The sequence below is a fragment of the Equus quagga genome, chromosome 1 (genome assembly GCF_021613505.1).
Source record: "Equus quagga isolate Etosha38 chromosome 1, UCLA_HA_Equagga_1.0, whole genome shotgun sequence".
NCBI classification, from domain to species: Eukaryota; Metazoa; Chordata; class Mammalia; order Perissodactyla; family Equidae; genus Equus; species Equus quagga.
Window position 1 is genome coordinate 135,448,809 of NC_060267.1, and position 21,214 is coordinate 135,470,022.

At 35.2% G+C, this 21,214-nt stretch overlaps 1 protein-coding gene across 1 annotated transcript in view; it reads right to left on the bottom strand.

Annotated features, from left to right (window-relative positions):
* The window catches only part of DOCK3 (dedicator of cytokinesis 3), a 441,430-nt gene that overhangs the window by 363,135 nt on the left and 57,081 nt on the right, over positions 1-21,214 (bottom strand). The window contains exon 2 of the mRNA XM_046674809.1: positions 14,578-14,661. Coding sequence (XP_046530765.1) covers positions 14,578-14,661 — 84 coding nt within the window. The remainder of the gene's footprint in view (positions 1-14,577; positions 14,662-21,214) is intronic.

Sequence of the window (21,214 nt, forward strand, 5' to 3'; positions counted from 1 at the left end):
GAGAAGCCCTGAGGGCGGGGCGACCCCCAGCTGCCGTTGCCCACCCCGTGAGGCTAGGGATTGCCGGAGATCTCAGAGAGGACTGGGGCTGGAGAGAGTTCCAGAGACCCAGCTTAGTAGCCTAGGGGGAAACCCTACAGGCTCACAGCAGCCTTAGGGAAAGCCTCTGCACAGCACCAGTAGAAGGCATCCAGCCGCCAGCCACAAGGCTGGAAGACCCCAGGGCAAAAGCAGCATAGCTAGGTGTACTAACCACAGACTGTAGAAGATGCCAACAGCTCTCCTGCGACCCATAGAGGACAAGTGAGATTTGGTGGGTGCCGACAGCAACGGAGCGACAAATATAAGTGATCCCACCCCTGGCCGCTGGAAAAGCCCATAACACCATTGCAGACCCCAAGGAGAGAGCACATCTAGGTGGGCTGCAACAGTAGGCACCTGCAGCCTGAAGCCCCCCTGTGACGGCCCCCACGGCAGAGGAGGGAATCCAAAGGGCCACTGTGGCTACGAAGAGGGGCCCAGGCCCAGTTAGCAACTACGGACAGGGTTCCTGGTTGGTGAAATATAAACAGCTGCTCCTCCCACCGCAGCAGATGAAACAAGTGAAAGGAGCAACTAAACTCTATCTCCATGCGGAGGCACAAATCAACAACATCAAGCAATATGAAAAAATACATTAAATCTCCAGAACAGAAAGAAAGCAACAAATACACAGAAAACAATCCCAAAGAAAATGAGATATATAACCTAAATGACGATGACTTCAAAACAGCCATCATTAAGATTCTCAATGAGTTAAGAGAGAATTCTGACCGACAACTCAACGAGTTCAGGAGCTATGTCACAAAAGAGTTTGATACGATAAAGAAGAACCAAACAGAAATATTGGAAATGAAGAACACAATAGAGGAGATTAAGAAAAATCTAGATGCTCTGAACAGTAGGGCCGATAATATGGAGGAAAGAATTAGCAATTTGGAAGATGGCAATATAGAATTGTTGCAGGCAGAGGAGGAGAGAGAAGCAAGACTTAAAAGAAATGAAGAAACTCTCCGAGAATTATCAGACACAATTAGGAGATGCAACGTAAGGATTATAGGTATACCAGAGGGAGAAGAGAAGGAGAAAGGGGCAGAAAACCTATTCAAAGAAATAATGGCTGAGAACTTCCCAAATCTGGTGAGGGAGATGGATCTTCAGGTGACAGAAGCCAATAGATCTCCAAACTTTATCAATGCAAGAAGACCAACTCCACGGCATATAGTAGTGAAGCTAGCAAAAGTCAACGACAAGGAGAAAATATTAAGGACAGCCAGGCAAAAGAAACTAACCTACAAAGGAACCCCCATCAGGCTATCAGCAGATTTCTCAGCAGAAACTTTACAGGCTAGAAGAGAGTGGAATGATATATTCAAAAATCTGAAGGACAAAAATCTACAGCCGAGAATTCTCTACCCAGCGAAAATATCCTTCAAATACGATGGAGAAATAAAAACTTTCCCAGATAAACAAAAATTAAGGGAGTTCATTGCCACAAAACCTCCTCTTCAGGAAATCCTCAGGAAAACCCTCATTCCTGAAAAATCCAAAAAAGGAAAGGGGCTACAAAACCAAGAGCAGAGGAGATAAGTAGAAGGACAACAACAGAGAGTAGCAGCTCTACATCAGAACAGATTAAACCATGGGACGAGAAACAAAGGAAACTGAAGAAAACCGGAAAACAAGACACAAAATGGGAGTGGTAGGCCCCCACGTCTCAATAATCACTCTAAATGTAAATGGATTGAACTCCCCAATCAAAAGACACAGAGTGGCAGGATGGATCAAAGAACAAGATCCAACAATATGCTGCCTCCAGGAAACACACCTCAGCCCCAAAGACAAACACAGACTCAGAGTGAAGGGATGGAGAACAATACTCCAAGCTAATAATGAACAAAAGAAAGCAGGTGTCGCTATACTAATATCAGACAAGGTAGATTTCAAAGCAAAACAGATAAAGAAAGATAAAGAGGGACAGTATATAATGATAAAAGGGACTCTCCACCAAGAAGACATAACACTTATAAATATATAGGCACCCAACACAGGAACACCAAAATTTGTAAAGCAACTCTTAATAGAACTAAAAGAAGACATCAACAACAATACAATAATAGTAGGGGACCTCAACACACCATTAACACCAATGGACAGAACATCCAGACAGAAAATCAACAAGGAAATAATAGAATTAAATGAAAAATTAGACCAGATGGACTTAATAGATATATATATAGAACACTTCATCCAAAAACAGCAGGTTACACATTCTTCTCAAGTGCACATGGAACATTCTCAAGGATTGACCATATTTTGGGAACCAAAGCAAACATCAATAAATACAAGAGAGTTGAAATAATATCAAGCATCTTTTCTGATCATAACGCTATTAAACTAGAAATCAACTACAAGAAAAAAGCAGAGAAAGGTGCAAAAATGTGGAGACTAAACAACACGCTTCTCAACAAACAATGGATCATTGAAGAAATTAAAGAAGAAATCAAATATTATCTGGAGACAAATGAAAATGAGAACACGACATACCAAATCATTTGGGATGCAGCAAAAGCAGTCCTAAGAGGGAAATTCATCGCAATACAGGCTCACCTCACTAAACAAGAAAAAGCTCACGTAAGCAACCTCAAACGACACCTAACGGAACTAGAAAAAGAAGAACAAACAAAGCCCAGAGTCAGTAGAAGGAGGGAAATAATAAAAATAAGAGCAGAAATAAACGATATTGAAACAAAAAAGACAATAGAAAGGATCAATGAAACAAAGAGTTGGTTCTTCGAAAGAATTAACAAAATTGACAAACCCCTAGCCAGACTCACCAAGAAAAGAAGAGAGAAAGCGCAAATTAATAAATTCAGGAATGACAGAGGAGAAATCACAACAGATACCAATGAAATACAAGAGATCATAAGAGAATACTATGAAAAACTATATGCCAACAAATTGAACAACTTGGAAGAAATGGACAAATTCCTAGACTCCTACAATCTCCCCAAACTGAATCAGGAAGAAATGGAGAATCTGAATAGACCAATCACAAGTAAGGAAATAGAAACGGTAATCAAAAACCTCCCCAAAAACAAGAGTCCAGGACCAGACAGCTTCTCTGGAGAATTCTACCAAACATTCAAAGAAGACTTAATACCTATTCTCCTCAAACTGTTCCAGAAAATTGAGAAAGATGGAGAACTCCCTAACACATTCTATGAAGCCAACATCACTCTGATCCCCAAACCTGACAAGGACAACACAAAGAAGGAGAACTACAGGCCAATATCACTGATGAACATAGATGCAAAAATCCTCAACAAAATTTTGGCAAACCGATTACAGCAATACATCAAAAAGATTATACACCATGATCAAGTGGGATTTATACCAGGGACACAGGGATGGTTCAACATCCGCAAGTCAATCAACGTGATACACTACATCAACAAAATGAAAAACAAAAACCACATGATCATCTCAATAGACGCAGAGAAAGCATTCGACAAGATCCAACACCCATTTATGATAAAAACCCTCAGTAAAATGGGTATAGAAGGAAAGTACCTCAACATAATAAAGGCCATATATGACAGACCCACAGCCAACATCATACTCAATGGACAAAAGCTGAAAGCCATCCCTCTGAGGACAGGAACAAGACAAGGGTGCCCACTTTCACCACTCCTATTCAACACAGTACTGGAGGTGCTGGCCAGAGCAATTCGGCAGGAAAAAAAAATAAAAGGAATCCAAATAGGTAACGAAGAAGTAAAACTCGCGTTGTTTGCAGACGACATGATCTTATACATAGAAAACCCCAAAGAATCCACAGAAAAACCATTAGAAATAATCAACAACTACAGCAAAGTAGCAGGGTATAAAATTAACGTGCATAAATCAGTAGCATTTCTATACACTAACAATAAACTAACAGAAAAAGAACTCAAGAACTCTATCCCATTCACAATCGCAACGAAAAGAATAAAATACCTTGGGATAAACTTAACCAAGGAAGTGAAGGATCTATACAATGAAAACTACAAGACTTTCTTGAAAGAAATAGGCGATGACATAAAGAGATGGAAAAACATTCCTTGCACATGGATTGGAAGAATAAACATAGTTAAAATGTCCATACTACCTAAAGCAATATACAGATTCAATGCTATCCCAATCAGAATCCCCAGAACATTCTTCACAGAAATTGAACAAACAATCCTAAAATTCATATGGGGGAACAAAAGACCACGAATTGCTAAAGCAATCTTGAGCAAGAAAAACAAAGCCGGCGGAATCACAATCCCCGATTTCAAAACATACTACAAAGCTACAGTGATCAAAACAGCATGGTACTGGTACAAAAACAGGTGCACAGATCAATGGAACAGAATTGAAAGCCCAGAGATAAAACCACACATCTATGGACAGCTAATCTTCGACAAAGGAGCAGAGGGCCTACAATGGAGAAAAGAAAGTCTCTTCAACAAATGGTGCTGGGAAAACTGGACAGCCACATGCAAAAGATTGAAAATCGACCATTCTTTTTCACCACACACCAAAATAAACTCAAAATGGATCAAAGACCTAAAGATTAGGCCTGAGACAATAAGTCTTTTGGAAGAGAATATAGGCAGTACACTCTTTGACATCAGTTTCAAAAGAATCTTTTCGGACACGGTAACTCCTCAGTTGAGGGAAACAATAGAAAGAATAAACAAATGGGACTTCATCAGACTAAAGAGCTTCTTCAAGGCAAGGGAAAACAGAATTGAAACAAAAAAACAGCTCACTAATTGGGAAAAAATATTTACAAGCCACTTATCCGACAAAGGGTTAATCTCCATAATATACAAAGAACTCACACTGCTTAACAACAAAAAAACAAACAACCCGATCAAAAAATGGGCAGAGGACATGAACAGACATTTCTCAAAAGAAGATATGAATATGGCCAATAGACACATGAAAAGATGTTCATCATCACTAATCATCAGGGAAATGCAAATCAAAACTACACTAAGATATCACCTTACCCCCGTTAGATTGGCAGAAACATCCAAAACCAAGAGCGACAAATGTTGGAGAGGTTGTGGAGAAAGAGGAACCCTCATACACTGTTGGTGGGAATGCAAACTGGTACAGCCACTATGGAAAACAGTATGGAGATTTCTCAAAAAGTTAAAAATAGAAATACCCTATGACCCAGCCATCCCATTACTGGGTATCTATCCTAAGAACCTGATATCAGATATCTCAAGAGTCCGTTGCCCCCCTATGTTCATCGCAGCATTATTTACAATAGCCAAGACGTGGAACCAGCCTACATGCCCAGAAACTGATGATTGGATAAAGAAGATGTGGTATATATACACAATGGAATACTACTCAGCCATAAAAAAAGACGAAATTGGCCCATTCACAACAATGTGGATGGACCTCGAGGGTATTATGTTAAGCGAAATAAGTCAGTCAGAGAAAGACGAACTCTATATGACTCCACTCATAGGTGGAAATTAGTATATTGAGAAGGAGATCTGATCGGTGGTTACCAGGGAAATGGGGGGGTGGGGGGAGGGTACGGAGGGGGAAGTGGTGTACCCACAACATGACTAACAAAAATGTACAACTGAAATTTCACAAGCTTGTAATCCATCATAACATTAATAAAAAAAAAAAAAAAGTCATTTGAGTTTCTATACACTATAAAGGAACTATCTGAAAAAGAAATTAAGAAAACAATCCCATTTACAATAGCATCAAACACAATAAAACAGGAATAAATTTAACCAAGGAATGAAAGATCTATACGCCAAAAACTATAAGACATTGAGGAAAGAAACTGAAAAAGACCACAGGATAAATGGAAAGATATACTGTGTCAATGGATTCGAAGAGTTGATATTGATAAAATACCCATACTACCCAAATCCATCTACAGATTCAGTGCAATCTCTATCAAAATTTCAATGAGATTTTTCACAGAATAGAAAAAATCCTAAAATTCATATGGAATCACAAAAGATCCAAAATAGCCAAAGCAATCTTGAGAAAGAAGAACCCCAGAAGCATCAGGCTTCCTGATTTCAAACTATATTACAAATGTGAATATAATTAACAATAATAATTGTACTGTATCCTTGAAAATTGCTGTTAAGAGTACAGCTTTAATGTTCTCACCATAACAACAAAATAGGAATTACATGAGGTAAATGATTTGTTAACTAACTTTATTGTAGCAAACATTTCACAACATACATGTGTATCATCACAATCTACACCTTAAACTTACACAATGTTATATGTCAATTATATCTCATTAAGATGGAAAATGGAAAAAAACAGAAGGCCTGGGTATGGTATGGGGTTGAAAACAAAAGAACTAGTTAAAACTCCATAAGAAAAACAGCCAAAATTCTGCAGTTCTTTCTCTGTTCTGCCCACCAAGCAGGACTAGATATGCCTCTACCTCTCCACACTATCAGAAAACCACAGGATCACTCCCTGGAGAATTTGGAGCAGGCAGGCTCAGGGTTCAGGAAGCCATGCTTTGTTAAGGACAGAGATGAGCACCAAACTGAAAATAGATCCCAATCCTTACTCCTACTGGGCTGCCAGGACAGTGGCATAAGCTTCTAATGCCCATAGAAAATATTGGAGGATTAGTCCTTCAAGGTAACTAGTTCAAGAGAAAAAATCTTAAGGGCAGTGGTAGTTGGGCTGGGGGCAGGATAGTATCCTCTAATGAAACACAAATGTCAAAGAAATCACCTGATTAGCCACCAGTGTGAAGCCCTCCCCTCCTCAGTCTCACACACGCACAAATAAAGCTCACCAGTCACTTAAGGAAAACCTCTAACACAGAGCACAAAGATCAAAACAGGAAAGGGGGGCAAAGGGAGGAGATTCAGAGGAGAAAGAATACAGGAAGAAGAATAAAGGTTAAAACAAAAAAAAATTTTTAACGATAATAGCCTCAGAGAGAAAACATAGATTTACATCCATAAAGCAAGAACAAGAAGCTATTAACATTTAGATAGCAAGAAATGCTCTTGGAAAAAGAAAATATAAGAGCAGAAACAAAGACTCCAGCAGAAGGTTTACAAGATAATATTGCCTATATATCCCAAAACAAAGAACAAAAAGATAAAGACACAGAAAGATGAGGAAAAATTATCAACTGACAGATTCAGCCTAGATAGGAGAGGCACCATTCAAGTAACAGGATTGGAAAAACAGAAAAAACAATAGGGAAGAAAATAATCCTAAAAGTAATGAAAAAATTTCCTAGAATGGAAAAAATATTAGCTTCAAGATTAAAAAGGTCCAGTGAATGCTCAGCACAACAAATGGGGGAGAAGACGAATAATAACATTCCCAAAAGCATGCATAGGATTGTAAAATATCAGAATCCTGAAAATAAATACAGCCTAAAGGCTTCCAGAAAATAAAATGATTAAAAATCAGAATGCCATCTTATTTATGCAACAGCAAACGGAGCAATGCCTTGAAATGTATGAAAACAAATAATTTCCAATCTAGGATTCTACACCCAACCAAATTATCAGTCAAGCAGGAGAGCAAAATAAAGATTTTTTTTCATGCATTCAAGCTCTCAAAAAAAAAATTTACCTTCCATAACATTTTTTCTCAAGAAACTTTTAGAGGATTTCTCCTCCACAAAAATTAGAATGTCCTAAAAAAAAAAAAAAAAGGATAAATTCAGATCTAGGAAACAGAGAGTTCAACATGAAAAGAAACAAAGGTTATTCCTAGGATGATCATGAAGGAAAATAACCAAAACCAACATCTGAGACATTTGAATGGTCCAATAGTTTCAAGTACTATTGAGAAATTTGGTGATAAATTGATAGGTACATGGAAAACTAAGCAAATTAAAAAATAAGTTAAATAATTCCAGAGATAACAAACGGTACTACAAGATACAATGACAATATACTATACAGATCATCTATGAATTAATCAAAATAATATAAATACCAAATACTAATTTAACTAACAAGTATAAGAATGTAAGAAGTATGTTTGCATACGTTTGAAATGCAAAAGGATAACAGAGCTAAAATCTTATCTTCCACTGCACAGAGTGAACATATAAGAATAAAATGGAAAAAATTAAGAAATAGAAATACAAGCATGTTTTTCCATGTTGTTTTATTTTACTGCTTTTGTTTTTAATTTTTTTTCAGCTTTATTGAGATATAATTGACATATAACATTGTGTAAGTTTAAAATGTACAATGTGTTGATCTTATATACTTATATACTGCAAAATGATTACCACCAGAGTGGCTAGCTAACACCTCCATCAAGTCACATAATTACCATTTCTTTTTTGTGGTGAGAACATTTGAGATCTACTCTCTTAGTAACTTTCAAGTATTTAATATAGTAGTATTAAGTATAATCACCATGCTTACATTAGATCCCACAATTTATTTCTCTAACATTCTCTTGTTGCTAGACATTTAAAATGTTATCAATTTTCTGCTACTACACACAATGCTGTAGGAATTTGGTGTCTTCATGTGTACATATGTAGAAGTGTCTCCAGATGAATGGCATTCAAATATTTTTTACCATGGCCCAGACTTAGAATATATTTTAATCCCATACACATAAATTGAAGCAAAACTCATGAAGAAAAAATTTAATAATGTTACATTGCAATTGTGCCAGTTACCAATTTACTGCCCCTCAGCACCAAATCTACCCTTCTTTATCCTGCTTTTTAATACTCCGAGTTGGGCCCTGTGATGGTTAATCCTATGTGTTAACCTACTGTGCTGCAAAGTGCCCAGATTTCTGGTTAAACATTATTCTGGGTGTGCCTATGAGAGTGTTTCTGGATCAGACTGACATTTTAATTGGTAGACCGAGTAAAGCAGATTGTCTTTCCCAATGTGGGTGGGTGGGCCTCATTCAATTCACTGAAGGCTTGAATAGAACAAATAGGTGGAGTAAGATAGATTTTGCTCTCTCTGCCTGACTGTCTTCAAGCTGGGACATCGGTCTTCTTCTGCCTTCAGACTTGGACTCATTCCGGAACTTACACCATCGGCTCTCCTGGTTCTCAGGCCTTCAGAGTCCAACTGGAACTCTACCATTGGCTCTCCTGGATCTCCAGCTTGCCAACCACAAACCCTGAGACTTCTCAGCCTCCATAACCATGTAAGCCAATTCTTTATAATAATCTTTATTTACATATATACTTACATATATCTTCTATTGGTTCTGTTTCTCTGGAAAACCCAGACTAATATAGACTGTATAAACATTTCTCCTTTGCCAGCTCAGTGTCAGGCTTTGCAGTAGAGGGTACTAACAGGACACGGAAGGCCACAGCAGGAAAATGGGGTTTCCCTTCTTGGTTCTGGTGTGTTGCTGTTTTATTGCCAGCACCCTAGCCAACTGGCACATTGGAGGTCCTGTAGAGCTTACCTCAGCCACCTTCACAGAGAAGTTATGGCTCTTACTCTGCAAATTTCTCCACCATCTGAGGAGCTGCACCTATGGACAAGCTCCGGCTCACTCGTGCCTTTCCATAAGTTTTTCGGCTACCCAGCAGGTTGCTCCTACAGACCAACTCCAATCCATACCCTCTGCCAAGTTTCTTTATCATGCACAGGCTACAAATTCCTATGGCAGCCATGCCCTTTTCAAAAGGGTCTGAATCTCAGCTTTGAGATGGAGAGGTGTTCTTTTAAATTCTTAGTTCCTTCTTTGTCAGCTTTTCCTCAGCCCTAGAAGTAGCAGTTGATTTCTGCATTTGCTACTTCTACATCCCTTTCAATCTTGTTTTACTCCTTTTAGTAGTTAACCACTTTTTACTAGTTAACAATTATTTATATTAAATATTCCCTATCCAAATTATTAGTGTGATTTCTGTCTCCTGATTGGATAATGACTGATAGAGCAATGTACTACTGATTATTTTTTATTCTGTTCTTTTTGATTAACGTTGATTGTGAGCCACTAAATGGATTTTGTACCTCCATAATGATTTGATAAGGATAGCTTAAAAAACATTTCTTTAAAGTATAAACTTAGGAGTTAAACTGCTAGGTCACAGGAAATGCACATCTAACTTAATAAGCTATCAGCAGTGTGTAAGCATTCCCACTGAAACATATTTGTACCAACATCTGGATATGTCAGACATTTCAGTCTTCTCAAACTAATGTGTGTGGCACTGTCCATCATTCTCATTTTAACTCACTATTCCTTGACTGCTGACAAGACTGAGCATTTCTGTGAAGTCCCTGGTCATATTTTTGTTCATTTTTCTATTCACCTATTGTTTATTTTTATTGGTTTACAAGAATTCTTTTATATTCTGGTTGTTTGTCAGTTATATCACTGTGACAAACAGAAATGGCAAGCAATAGGATATATTGGAGTACATGAGGAAGCCATTTGGTGTAAACCTAATTCGGCTTGACTTTGTTTTCCCAAAAGGGCCGGACTGTGGCCATTGAGCACGCATTGTGTATCTGCTTTAAAACATTTACTACGGCAAGAACAAATGGCCTTAAGATAAAGGTGCAACTTCCCGCTACATTGGCATTTCCTTAAGGATAAGCATCTTTCCTTAGGCTAGGAACTGATTGTTGTGCTCACCTTTGACCAGCCAGCTCAACTGTGACCACCCGGCTCGAGACAACAGACCTGCCACCCTGCTGTGTTCACCAGACAGTAGACCTACCTGCTGTTTCCATCAATCGCTGTGCCGACAGAGCAGTCTCGCGACTATTGTAAAAGGACATTTCAATCATATGTGAAACATCCTGTTTGGGGGTATATAACCACTCTGTGCACCCCACTTCTTTGCTGCCCTTTCTTCCTTTGGCAAGAAAGGCCCCGGGCCATGGTCCTCAGATTTTAGCTCAGAATAAACTCTCCCAAATTTTCATTTATAGATTGGTTATGGATTATTTTCGTTGACAACTGAAAAAAAATTTCAGTCTACAATTTGATTTTCTTCCTTTTTTAACATTAATCCATTTCATTGATGCATAACTTACATACAGTGAAACGCACAGATCATGAATGTACAGTTCTATGAGCAATGACAAATGTAACACCCACGTAACCCATATTTTTTCAAGATGTAGAACTTTCCAATCATCTTGAAAGTTCCCTCATGTCTCTTTCCAGTCAATCCTCTTCCTGAGGCAACCACTATTCTGATTTCTATCCCCATAGATTTGTAGTGTTGCTTGTTCTTTAATTTCATAGAAATGGAATCATAGAGATTGTCGTCTTTTATATCTGGCCCTTTTGTTCAACATAATATTTTTTAGATTCATCTATATTGTTGCATCTTTGTACTTTCATCAATTTTTTACAAAGTTATTTTATTTTCTTAAGTAAATTTTTTATTGATACATAACATCCATAGTGTGCAAATCATTAGTCTACAGCTAAATAAATTTTCAAAAAGTATATGCCTGTATATACTACATACACCTGTATGCCCACCACTCAGATAAACAAAATATTACCAGCTTCCCAAAAGCCACTCGTGCCTCTTCCAGTCACTAAAACACACACACACACACACACACACACACCCTTAAATTGAATGTGATGCAGAAAGGAACATGGATGAATTGTTACTATATACAATATACTCTTAGCAAAAGAAGCCAGATCTAAGCACTATTCTGACTAATATCAGGAACAGTGAGTTTTACCTCATTCTGCACTTTATGTACGTGGAACCATAACAGCATGAACACTTACATCTGGCTTCTTCTGTCAAGAGCGTATCTGTGATACTCATCTGTACCGCTGTGTGTAGCAACAATTCATTTTCCCTTCTGTATCACATTCAATTGTATGAATATACCACAATTTATTTACCCATTCTACTGCTGATGAACATTTTGGTTTTTTCCGGTTTGCAGCAATTATAAATAAAGCTGCTACTAAAATTTTATATATGTATTTTACTGTTGGATTTAAACCTATGAGTAGAATTGCTGGATCATAAGGTACATGTACATTCTACTTTAGTAAATAGTGCCAGAGAGTTTTATAGTGGTAATCCCATTTTCTCTCCCACCAGCAGTGTTATGAGACTATCAGTTGTTCCACATCCTCATCAGCACTTGGTATTGTCGTTGTTTTCATTTTAGTTATTCTAATGGCTGTGTAGTGGTATCTCATTGTGGTTTTAATTTGCATTCACTGATGATTGAGATTAAACACCTTTCCACATGTTTATGAGCCATTAGACTACCTGTTTTGTGAGGAACACATTCAAGCCTTCTCTGCCCATTTTCTATTGAATTGTCTTCTTATTTTTGATTAGTAGTAGTTCTTTATATACTTTAAATACAAGTCATTTGTCAAATACTTCTCACTCTGTAGCTTGCCTTTTCCCTCTCCTTGATTATCTTTGGAACAATAGATCTTCATTTTAATAAAGTACAACTTATCAATCTTTTCCTTTATGGTTAGTGCTTTATGTATCCTTACAAAAGATCTCTGTCTACCCTAAGGTTAAGAAGAATATTTTCCTATGTTTCCTTCAAGGTGCATTATTGTTTTACATTTCACATTTATATCTATGATCCACCTGAAATTTGGGGTAAATGCTGTAAGGTAAGGATCAAGATTCATTGCTTTCAATATTGACCCAATACCATTTATTGAATAGGCCATCATTTTTAATTCCAATTGGCCCAGCATCACATACTGTAAAGAAGATCAATTGCCCACTGCACTGCAATATCACCTATTTCATGTATCACTGGATGATATACGTAATGGTCTGTTTCTGGACCCTCTATTCTACTTCATTATTCTTTCTTTGCCCCAAAACAATGTCTTAATTTATAATAAATCTTGATATCTGGTAGTATAAATCCTCCAGTCTGATTATCTTCTTCACAATTGTCTTCGGCTCTTGGTAACCTCTTGCATTTTCATATAAATGTTACAATCAGCTGCTCAATTTCCATACCAAAAATTTATTTTAAAAACCTGATGGATTTTTATTGGGATTGCATAATACCTAGATCGATTTGGGGAAATCTGGCATCTTTTGACAGTAAGCTTTTCAATCCATAAACATGGTAAATCTTTCCATTTGTTTAGATTTTCTTTAATTTCTATCAATAATATATTTGTAGTTTTTAATGTAGATATCTTATATTTCTTTCATTAGATTTATTTCTGGGCATCTGATGTTTGGGATACTATATAAACAGCATTGTTTCTTTAATTCATTTCCCAATTCTTTGTTGTGAACACCTCGAAAAATAATGTATATTTAAAATACTGACACTGTAGCCACCAAGCTTGATAAACTCCCTTATTTATTTTCATAGTTTTTTCTATAGATTCTACTGGATGTTCTACATACACAATTATATCATCTACAAATGATAGTTTCAATTTTATCTTTCCATTCCTTACGTATTTTCTTTTTCTTACCTTACTGCACTAGCTAGTATTGCCAGTACAATGTTCAACAGATGTGGTGATAGCAGTTCTCATTTTGAGAACTCAGTGGGAAATCTTTCAATATTTCACAACAAATATGATGTTTGCTTTAGGCTTTTTAGTAGATATCCTTTATCAGATTAAGAAAATCCCTTCTATTCTTATTTTGCTAAGAGTTTTTGTCGTGAAGGGGTGTTGATTTATATTTCTGTTTTATGAAAATTTTAAATGAGTGCTGCACTAGAGCTCTCTTTCCAGAAAGTGCACTCCCAAACTTATATGGTTCCTCGGTTATGGCAGGTTGCCTTACTCCCATATCCACCTTAATAGGAGCCAAACGGATGAGAGCTCCACTTCCATGTACATTGTCTTCATGTCCACACAGCAACATTTCCACTCTGTTACTTTGAGATGGCTGCTAGCCATGCTGAACTGCTAGTCTAGGCTGCCCAGGTTATTTCCCATGGTACCGATTTTGTTTTTGTCAATGCTTTGATTTTGCATGATTTCTTCCTAACTTAATTTTCCCCATATATCTTGTTGATTTGAGTGTATGATTTTGAAGAATGTAGTACTTCTCAATAATGCATAAATGTTATAGAAGAAATACCCATATATGTCACAGAAGAGAACAGTAGTCAAGCGAAACTTCATTTGAGCGTATTTACTCCTTGTTTTAATTATGACTGATCATGTCCAGCCAATCAGACAGAAACATATAAATAAACTGATTACAATTCAATTCTATTCAAATGCGGCTAAGCCTGGTGGAAGATTATCTATACGACTGTAGGAAATCAAAAATAGTCATTTGACATAGTATACAAAAATCATGTTCTGACAGCCAATGAGTTACTCAATGATTGCTATTAGATTAGAGTCAAAATAGCTCATACCTTTAGGATGAACATAGATCAGGAAGGATTTTATAACAGTATACCATAATGTGGTTTAATTATGGCTTCAAGATGACTGCTTATAATCTATTACTACAAAATAAATGTATATAATACTGCCCCAAATTATCACTATTTGTGTGCTTTATAGGTTCATACTTACCTTCACATTTTTCAAGAATCTGGACCGTTTCTCCTATTTCTAAGACCAACCCTTGAGGGACAGATCCCCGAAAGCTGCATATCACTAGAAAAATAAAGATAAACACATCAATTAGCGTTTTTATATAGTGAGACAGGGTCACTGTACTGAAATCAAGCATTAAATTTTCTTAAACATATAATCTCCCTTCCCCACTAATTCATCTTTCAAATATATAAGCCCCTTTCAACTTAGTTAATTTATATTTTGAAAGGTAATATTAAATAGTTCAGAACACTGAAGTACATTTTGGCACAATTACTATTCCTAAGTGGTGTGTGTATGCGTGCTGTGGGTGAAAACATTTCTGTACACAAAGTCTCTCTTTCCCTCAGCATGACTTGTGTTCATGTGTCTTTTTTGGGCAAATATGCATCAATTACTTACGAAAAAATTAACATTGGAAGCTTCTTATCCACTATAAACAAATAGATATTTTTATAAAGAATCACCAAATAATTATTACTATTCTCTGAAAAAGAGAATCCTCATGATAAAAATGGAAACAGAAATTAATGAAATAAAAAGCAAATATACAACAGAGAAAATCTATAGATACTAATCAAAATCCATGTCTTTTTTTTAGAAAAGTAATAAATTGACTCCAAAATTTACACAAGAATACAAAGAACCAAGAATAGTCCTGCCAACCTTAAAAGACTTACATTATCATATATCAAGCCTTTTTGAAAACACTAACACTGACAGACACATAGGCAAGATTAATCAGGAAAAAAAGAGTAAAGGTACAAATTATCAATGTCAGCAATCAAAACATTAAAAACATTAATGTAATTAACAATTAAATGATATATAAACAATATTACAAAAAACTTCATACAAACAGATTTGAACATTTAGAATAGATGAACAAATTTATAGAAAGATAAAACTTATAAAAACTGACAGAAGTTAAAAATTTGAATAGTCTGATATCTACTAAAGAAAAGTGAATCTGTAATTAAAATCTTCCCACAAATGAAATACCAGGTCCTGATTATTTTACCCGTGAATTTTCCAAACATTTGAGGGAGAAATAACACCAATCATAAATACTCTTCCAGAGAACAGGGAAAAGGGGATTCATTTTGAACTCAGCATGATAATAAAACCTAACAAGGACATTACAAGAAAGGAAAATTATAAGCCAATCTCTTTCAAGATTACACATAGAAAAATCTTTTTAAAAAATAAAAAAACAAATCAAATCCAACTGTACATGAAAAGGTTGATCCATCATGACCAACTTGCGTTTATTCCAGGAACGCCAGATTGATTTAATATTAGAAAATTGATGAAGGAAAAAATCATATGATCATCTCTATAAATGCAAAAAAGGGCATTTGATGAAATTCAATAGCCACTCATAACTAAAATTCTTAACAAACTAAGAATAGAAGGGACCTTCCTTTATCTAATAAAGGTTTATACAATGTGTCTATAGCAAACATCATACATATAGGTGAAATACTGAACATTTATTTTATCACTAAGGTTAGGAACAAGAAGAGGATGTCCACTACCATATATATTCAACATCGCACCAAAGGGCCAGCAGTGCAAACAAAGAAGAAAAAGAAATACAAGATATAATGATTAGAAACAAAGGAAATTGTCATTATCCACAGGTATGAATATGTATGTAAAAAATCCAAAAGAACCTAGACATAAACTATTAACAGAGAATATGTGAATATAGCAAGGTCACTAGATACAAGGTGAATTTTTCTAAGTCTATATAGGAACAAAGAATTAGAAAATGGAATGTATTAGAAATATACCATTTATAACAGCATCAAAAAATGCCACGTAACTACAAATGAATCTAAGAGATATATGGAAGAACTCTATATAGAAAACTACAAGACATTAAAGATATTAAAAGCCTAATAAATGAAGATATACATCATATTAATGGATTGCAAGACGGAAAAGGATAAAGATATAGATTCTCCCTAAATTGATCATTAGATTCTATGCATTCCAAACCAAAGGCAGGTGTATTAATACATTAAATTATATAGAAAAATAGCTATTAACCAAAGCAAAGAAGTTCTAATTTTAATTACAATGTTTATACATCCAAAAACTATTAATTAAGCTTTCATTAGTGCTTGATGTAAATGACACAGTACATAAAAATTTAAAACTTATGTGATTCTTGCTTTCATTTCACACTATAAAAAACAGAGTGATATTTAAATTTCAAAAACACTTATCAAAAAAGGCCTAAATGAAAACTTAGAACTGAAAATTAGAATATTATAAATTTCATATTCATTGGATGGGCTTAACAAGAGAATGAATAGAACTGAAGAAAGTATAAGTGAACTCAAGGATAGGAGAATAGAAATTACCCAAACTAAACTACAGATATAAAAAAGAATAAAATTAAAAATATATCATAAGAGACATGTGGGCTAACAGACATCTCCAATTCATATATAAGTGGAGTCCCAGAGGAGAGGAAAGAGAGAATAAAACACAAAAAATATTAGAAGACATGATGGCTAATAATTTTCCAAAGATGAAAAGAAGATGCTAACATTAGGAAAAAAGAAAAAACTCAAATCAATTATCTAATATCCTACTTTAAGAAACCAGAAAAGAAGCAATTTAAATTCAAAGAAGAGAAAAAATGAAAAAGCAAAGAGCTAAGCTCAGTGAAGTAAAAAAAGATCAAACAACATGGAAAAAAATAATCAATGAAACCAAAAGATGGTTCTTTGAAATGACTGATAAATCCCTGGCCAGACCGGAAAAAAAAAAAGACTTCTACAAGAATGTTTACAGCAGCTTTATTCACAATAGTCCACGAGTGGAAACAACACAATTGTTCATCAAGAACAGATAAAATATGCAACATTCATACAATGCAATACTACTTAGCAATAAAAAAAATAAAGATCCACTGATACAGGTAACACAGTGGGTAAATATCACAATCATTATGTGGAACAAAATAACTTAGATGCAAAAGTATACATACTATATAATGCCATTTACGAAAAGATCTAAAAGAGGCTAAAGTAATCTAAGGTGAATAAAATCAGAACAACGCTTGCCTCCAGAGGAATAGGGATTTGATTGGATAAACATAAAAAGAATGTTCTGGAAAAACAGAAATTGTGTTTGAGAGCGGGTTACATAAGTGTATACTCAAAAGTATATAACTAAGACTTGTGCAATTCAATATATTTGAATTTTACCTCAAAATTGATCTAAGACTAATAAGAGCTAAACTATAAAATTCTTAAAGAAAATACAGAAGTAAACCTTCGTGATCTTAAATTAGTCAATGGTTTCTTATTTATGATACCAAAATCATAAGAGACAAAAAAAGAATAAATAAATTTCACTTCATCAAACTTAAAAACTTTTGTGCTGCAAAGGACACCACCAAGAAAGTGAAAAAAGACAACTCAAGGAATGGGACAAAATATTTGCAAATCATATCTTATAAGGGGTTTGCATCCAAAATATATATAAAGAACTTTGAAAACTCAATAATAAAAAATAAGCTAATTTTAAAATGGACAAAGGATCTGAATAGACATTTCTCTAAAAAAGATACACAAACAGCCAATAACCACATGAAAAGATGCTCAACATCATTAATCATTAGTGAAATGCTGATCAAAACCACAATACACCACTTCACACCCATTAGGATGGCTGTAATTTAAAAAGACTGACAATAAAAATGTGGGAACATATTACTGGTGGAAATGCAAAATGGTGCAGCTGCTGTGGAAATAGTTTGGCAGTTCCTCAAAAAGTTAAGCATATAATTATCATATGATCCAGCATTTCCACTCCTAGGTATACACCCCAAGAGAAGTAAAAACATATGCTCACACAAAAACTTATACACAAATGTTCATTAACAGAATTGATAATAGCCAAAAAGTGGAAACAATCCACATAGCCATCAACTGATGAACAGATAAGCAAATTGTGGTCTGTCCATACAATGGAATATTATTCATCCATAAAGAAAATGAAATACTGATACATGCAACAACCTGAAACCTTGAAAACCCATGCTAAGTTAAAGAAGCCAGATACAAAAGGTCACTTATGGTATGATTCCATTTATATGAAATGTTCAAAATAGGCAAATCCACTGACACAGAAAGCAGATTAGTGGTTGCCATGTCCTGGCGGGGAGAAGGGAATGGGGAGTGACTACTATTGGGTACAGGGATTCTTTAAGGAGTGATGAAAATATTACAGAATTAGATAGTGGTGATGGTTACACGACCTTTTGAATATATTAAAACCACTGAATTGTATACTGTTTTTTTAAAGGCAAAGGACTGTAAGTGGTTTTCCTTGACCCTTGATAAGTTAACAGATGTTACTGATACTGCTTAGTTATAGTCAAGGAGTCAATGCCAAGTCTGAAGTGACTAGACAAGTTGAGACAACACTAACTCAGTACAATCTGAAGTGAAAGCTACTAAGATGCATTATAATTAATGGTGGTGAAAATATATATGGAGCAGAAAAAGGTTTAGTTGGACAAATTTACTAATAAGCTTATGAAAATGTGAGATGTTTAAAACCTATGGTTATTTACTGTATTATTCATCAAGTGCTCTGCAGAAATTATATGACTCTGTCATATGTTAGTCTACCATTAGTCAACAAATTAACTTCATTTGCTCTCATGGACTTGACCATCTTTACTTCCCTGAATTTTTATGAGAAACAGAAGCTGAATATCCTGACTTGCTCAAGTACACAGCAGCAAGATGTCTTAGTAATGGTCAAGTTTTACTGCAATTTTATTGAGCTTAGAGTTATGACAGAAATTTTTCTGAATGAGAACTGCCTTCAACCACTATTATCAAGTAATAAATGGCTTTGAAAATTAGCTTTTACATCAGTCTTGATGTTTCTTAATGAATGCAACTTAAAGCCATGCTTATTTGTGAAACTTACACCTATAGTAAAGTCATTTCAATGACAACTTGAATCACAACTAATGTCAAGCTGCTTTATACACTTCCCATAGTGTCAAAAGTTAAAATAAGCAGTAGGATCTCCATTCTCACCCAAATTTGCAGCACATACATTTTTGTGCTCAAAATACAGTTCCCACGGAGTTTTTTAAACTTCAATGCAATGGCAAAGGAAATTTCCATATTTCAAAATCCATTTAATGGTGCAACCGAGGAACCTCCACCTAACATCAGTTGGAAGTACTTTAATCAGCAATGTCATGACATGCTAAATGGCAAATAACAAAAGAAGACACTAATAAATTCCATAAATGTCTTCCAAGTGATGAATATTCTCAAATTAAAATATTCCCCTATGGACAGACATCAGTATTTGGCAATACCTATCTGTCTGAAAAGGTATTTATAAAGATGGAAAACAAAATCTCATTACAGATTAACATTAACAGATGATTTGCAACTGATTTTGATCATAGGGAATATTAACATTGAACACCAATTAAACAAAATGTTAATTCAAAAAAAAACTTCTATTCTTCTCATTAGATGTATATTACAAAAAAGCCTGTGCTTATTACCACATTTTGAATTTCATCAAAAAATATGTGAAAATTTGTTTCCTTTCTTGTGCTATAAGTACGTATATAATATCCTCAATTTTGCCTCTTGGCCCTTAAAGTCTAAAATATTTACTATCTGATCCTCTAGAGAAAATATCTGCCAACTCCCAGTCTAATGCAAAAATAGTACCAATGTGTTGTGTATTTGTAGTATTTTGAAAAGTCAAATGTGTGAAAAAAGTAGGACCAAATATGGGAGGGAGAAATCTATATAGTGTTGTAGGTCATTTCACTATATGAGAAGTAGTTTAAGACTAGTTCCCTGATTGCCTCCACGTTATGATGACTGAGTAGTTTTTTATCTCTTTACTAAGTCTATTGCACTGCTATTTTAATTAGTCCTAAAATGATTACATTAAATGAGAAGCCATCTCAACAATAATTTTTGTATTATCTATACCAATGAAAGGAAAAAGAAAAAAATATGGTTTAAACAAAAAATAATTTGTTTAGCTTTGCAATACATGATCCCTTAGAGAAGATTCATCTCTTAATTAAGTTTTTCTTGGACTGATAATGAAATTAATTTGCATTCCTTGAGCTGGAAAAGGGAGTGACACACCCTAGGAGTAAATGGATAGCAAAGGAAATCTGGCTTAAGGCACACAAAATTTGGCCATGAATAATGCGAAAGTAATCCACCCTTCTTTCCCAACTGATAATGAACTATTATTTTAGCATTATCTCATGCAAAGCAAGTGAAGCACTGCAATATAAAATAAAAGGTAGACTGTATATTCCTTAAGGGCTAGTCGGAAACTGGGCAAAGGCCAATGTGTATAATGAATTGAGAAGAGAGATGGAAATAAGAAAATTAACCATGGAGCTAGGCTCCAAAGAAAATATTGTCAGATAAATGGCACCTTAGCACACCTGGAATGATTAAGTTTACAGAAATGGTCCAAGACTTTTTTCTGATCTTCACTAGAAAGTAAATATACCAATTTGACCATAATTTGCTTCTAGATAGACTTCCCTACCTTTCTTTTTAGAATAGTTACTAGGTGATAA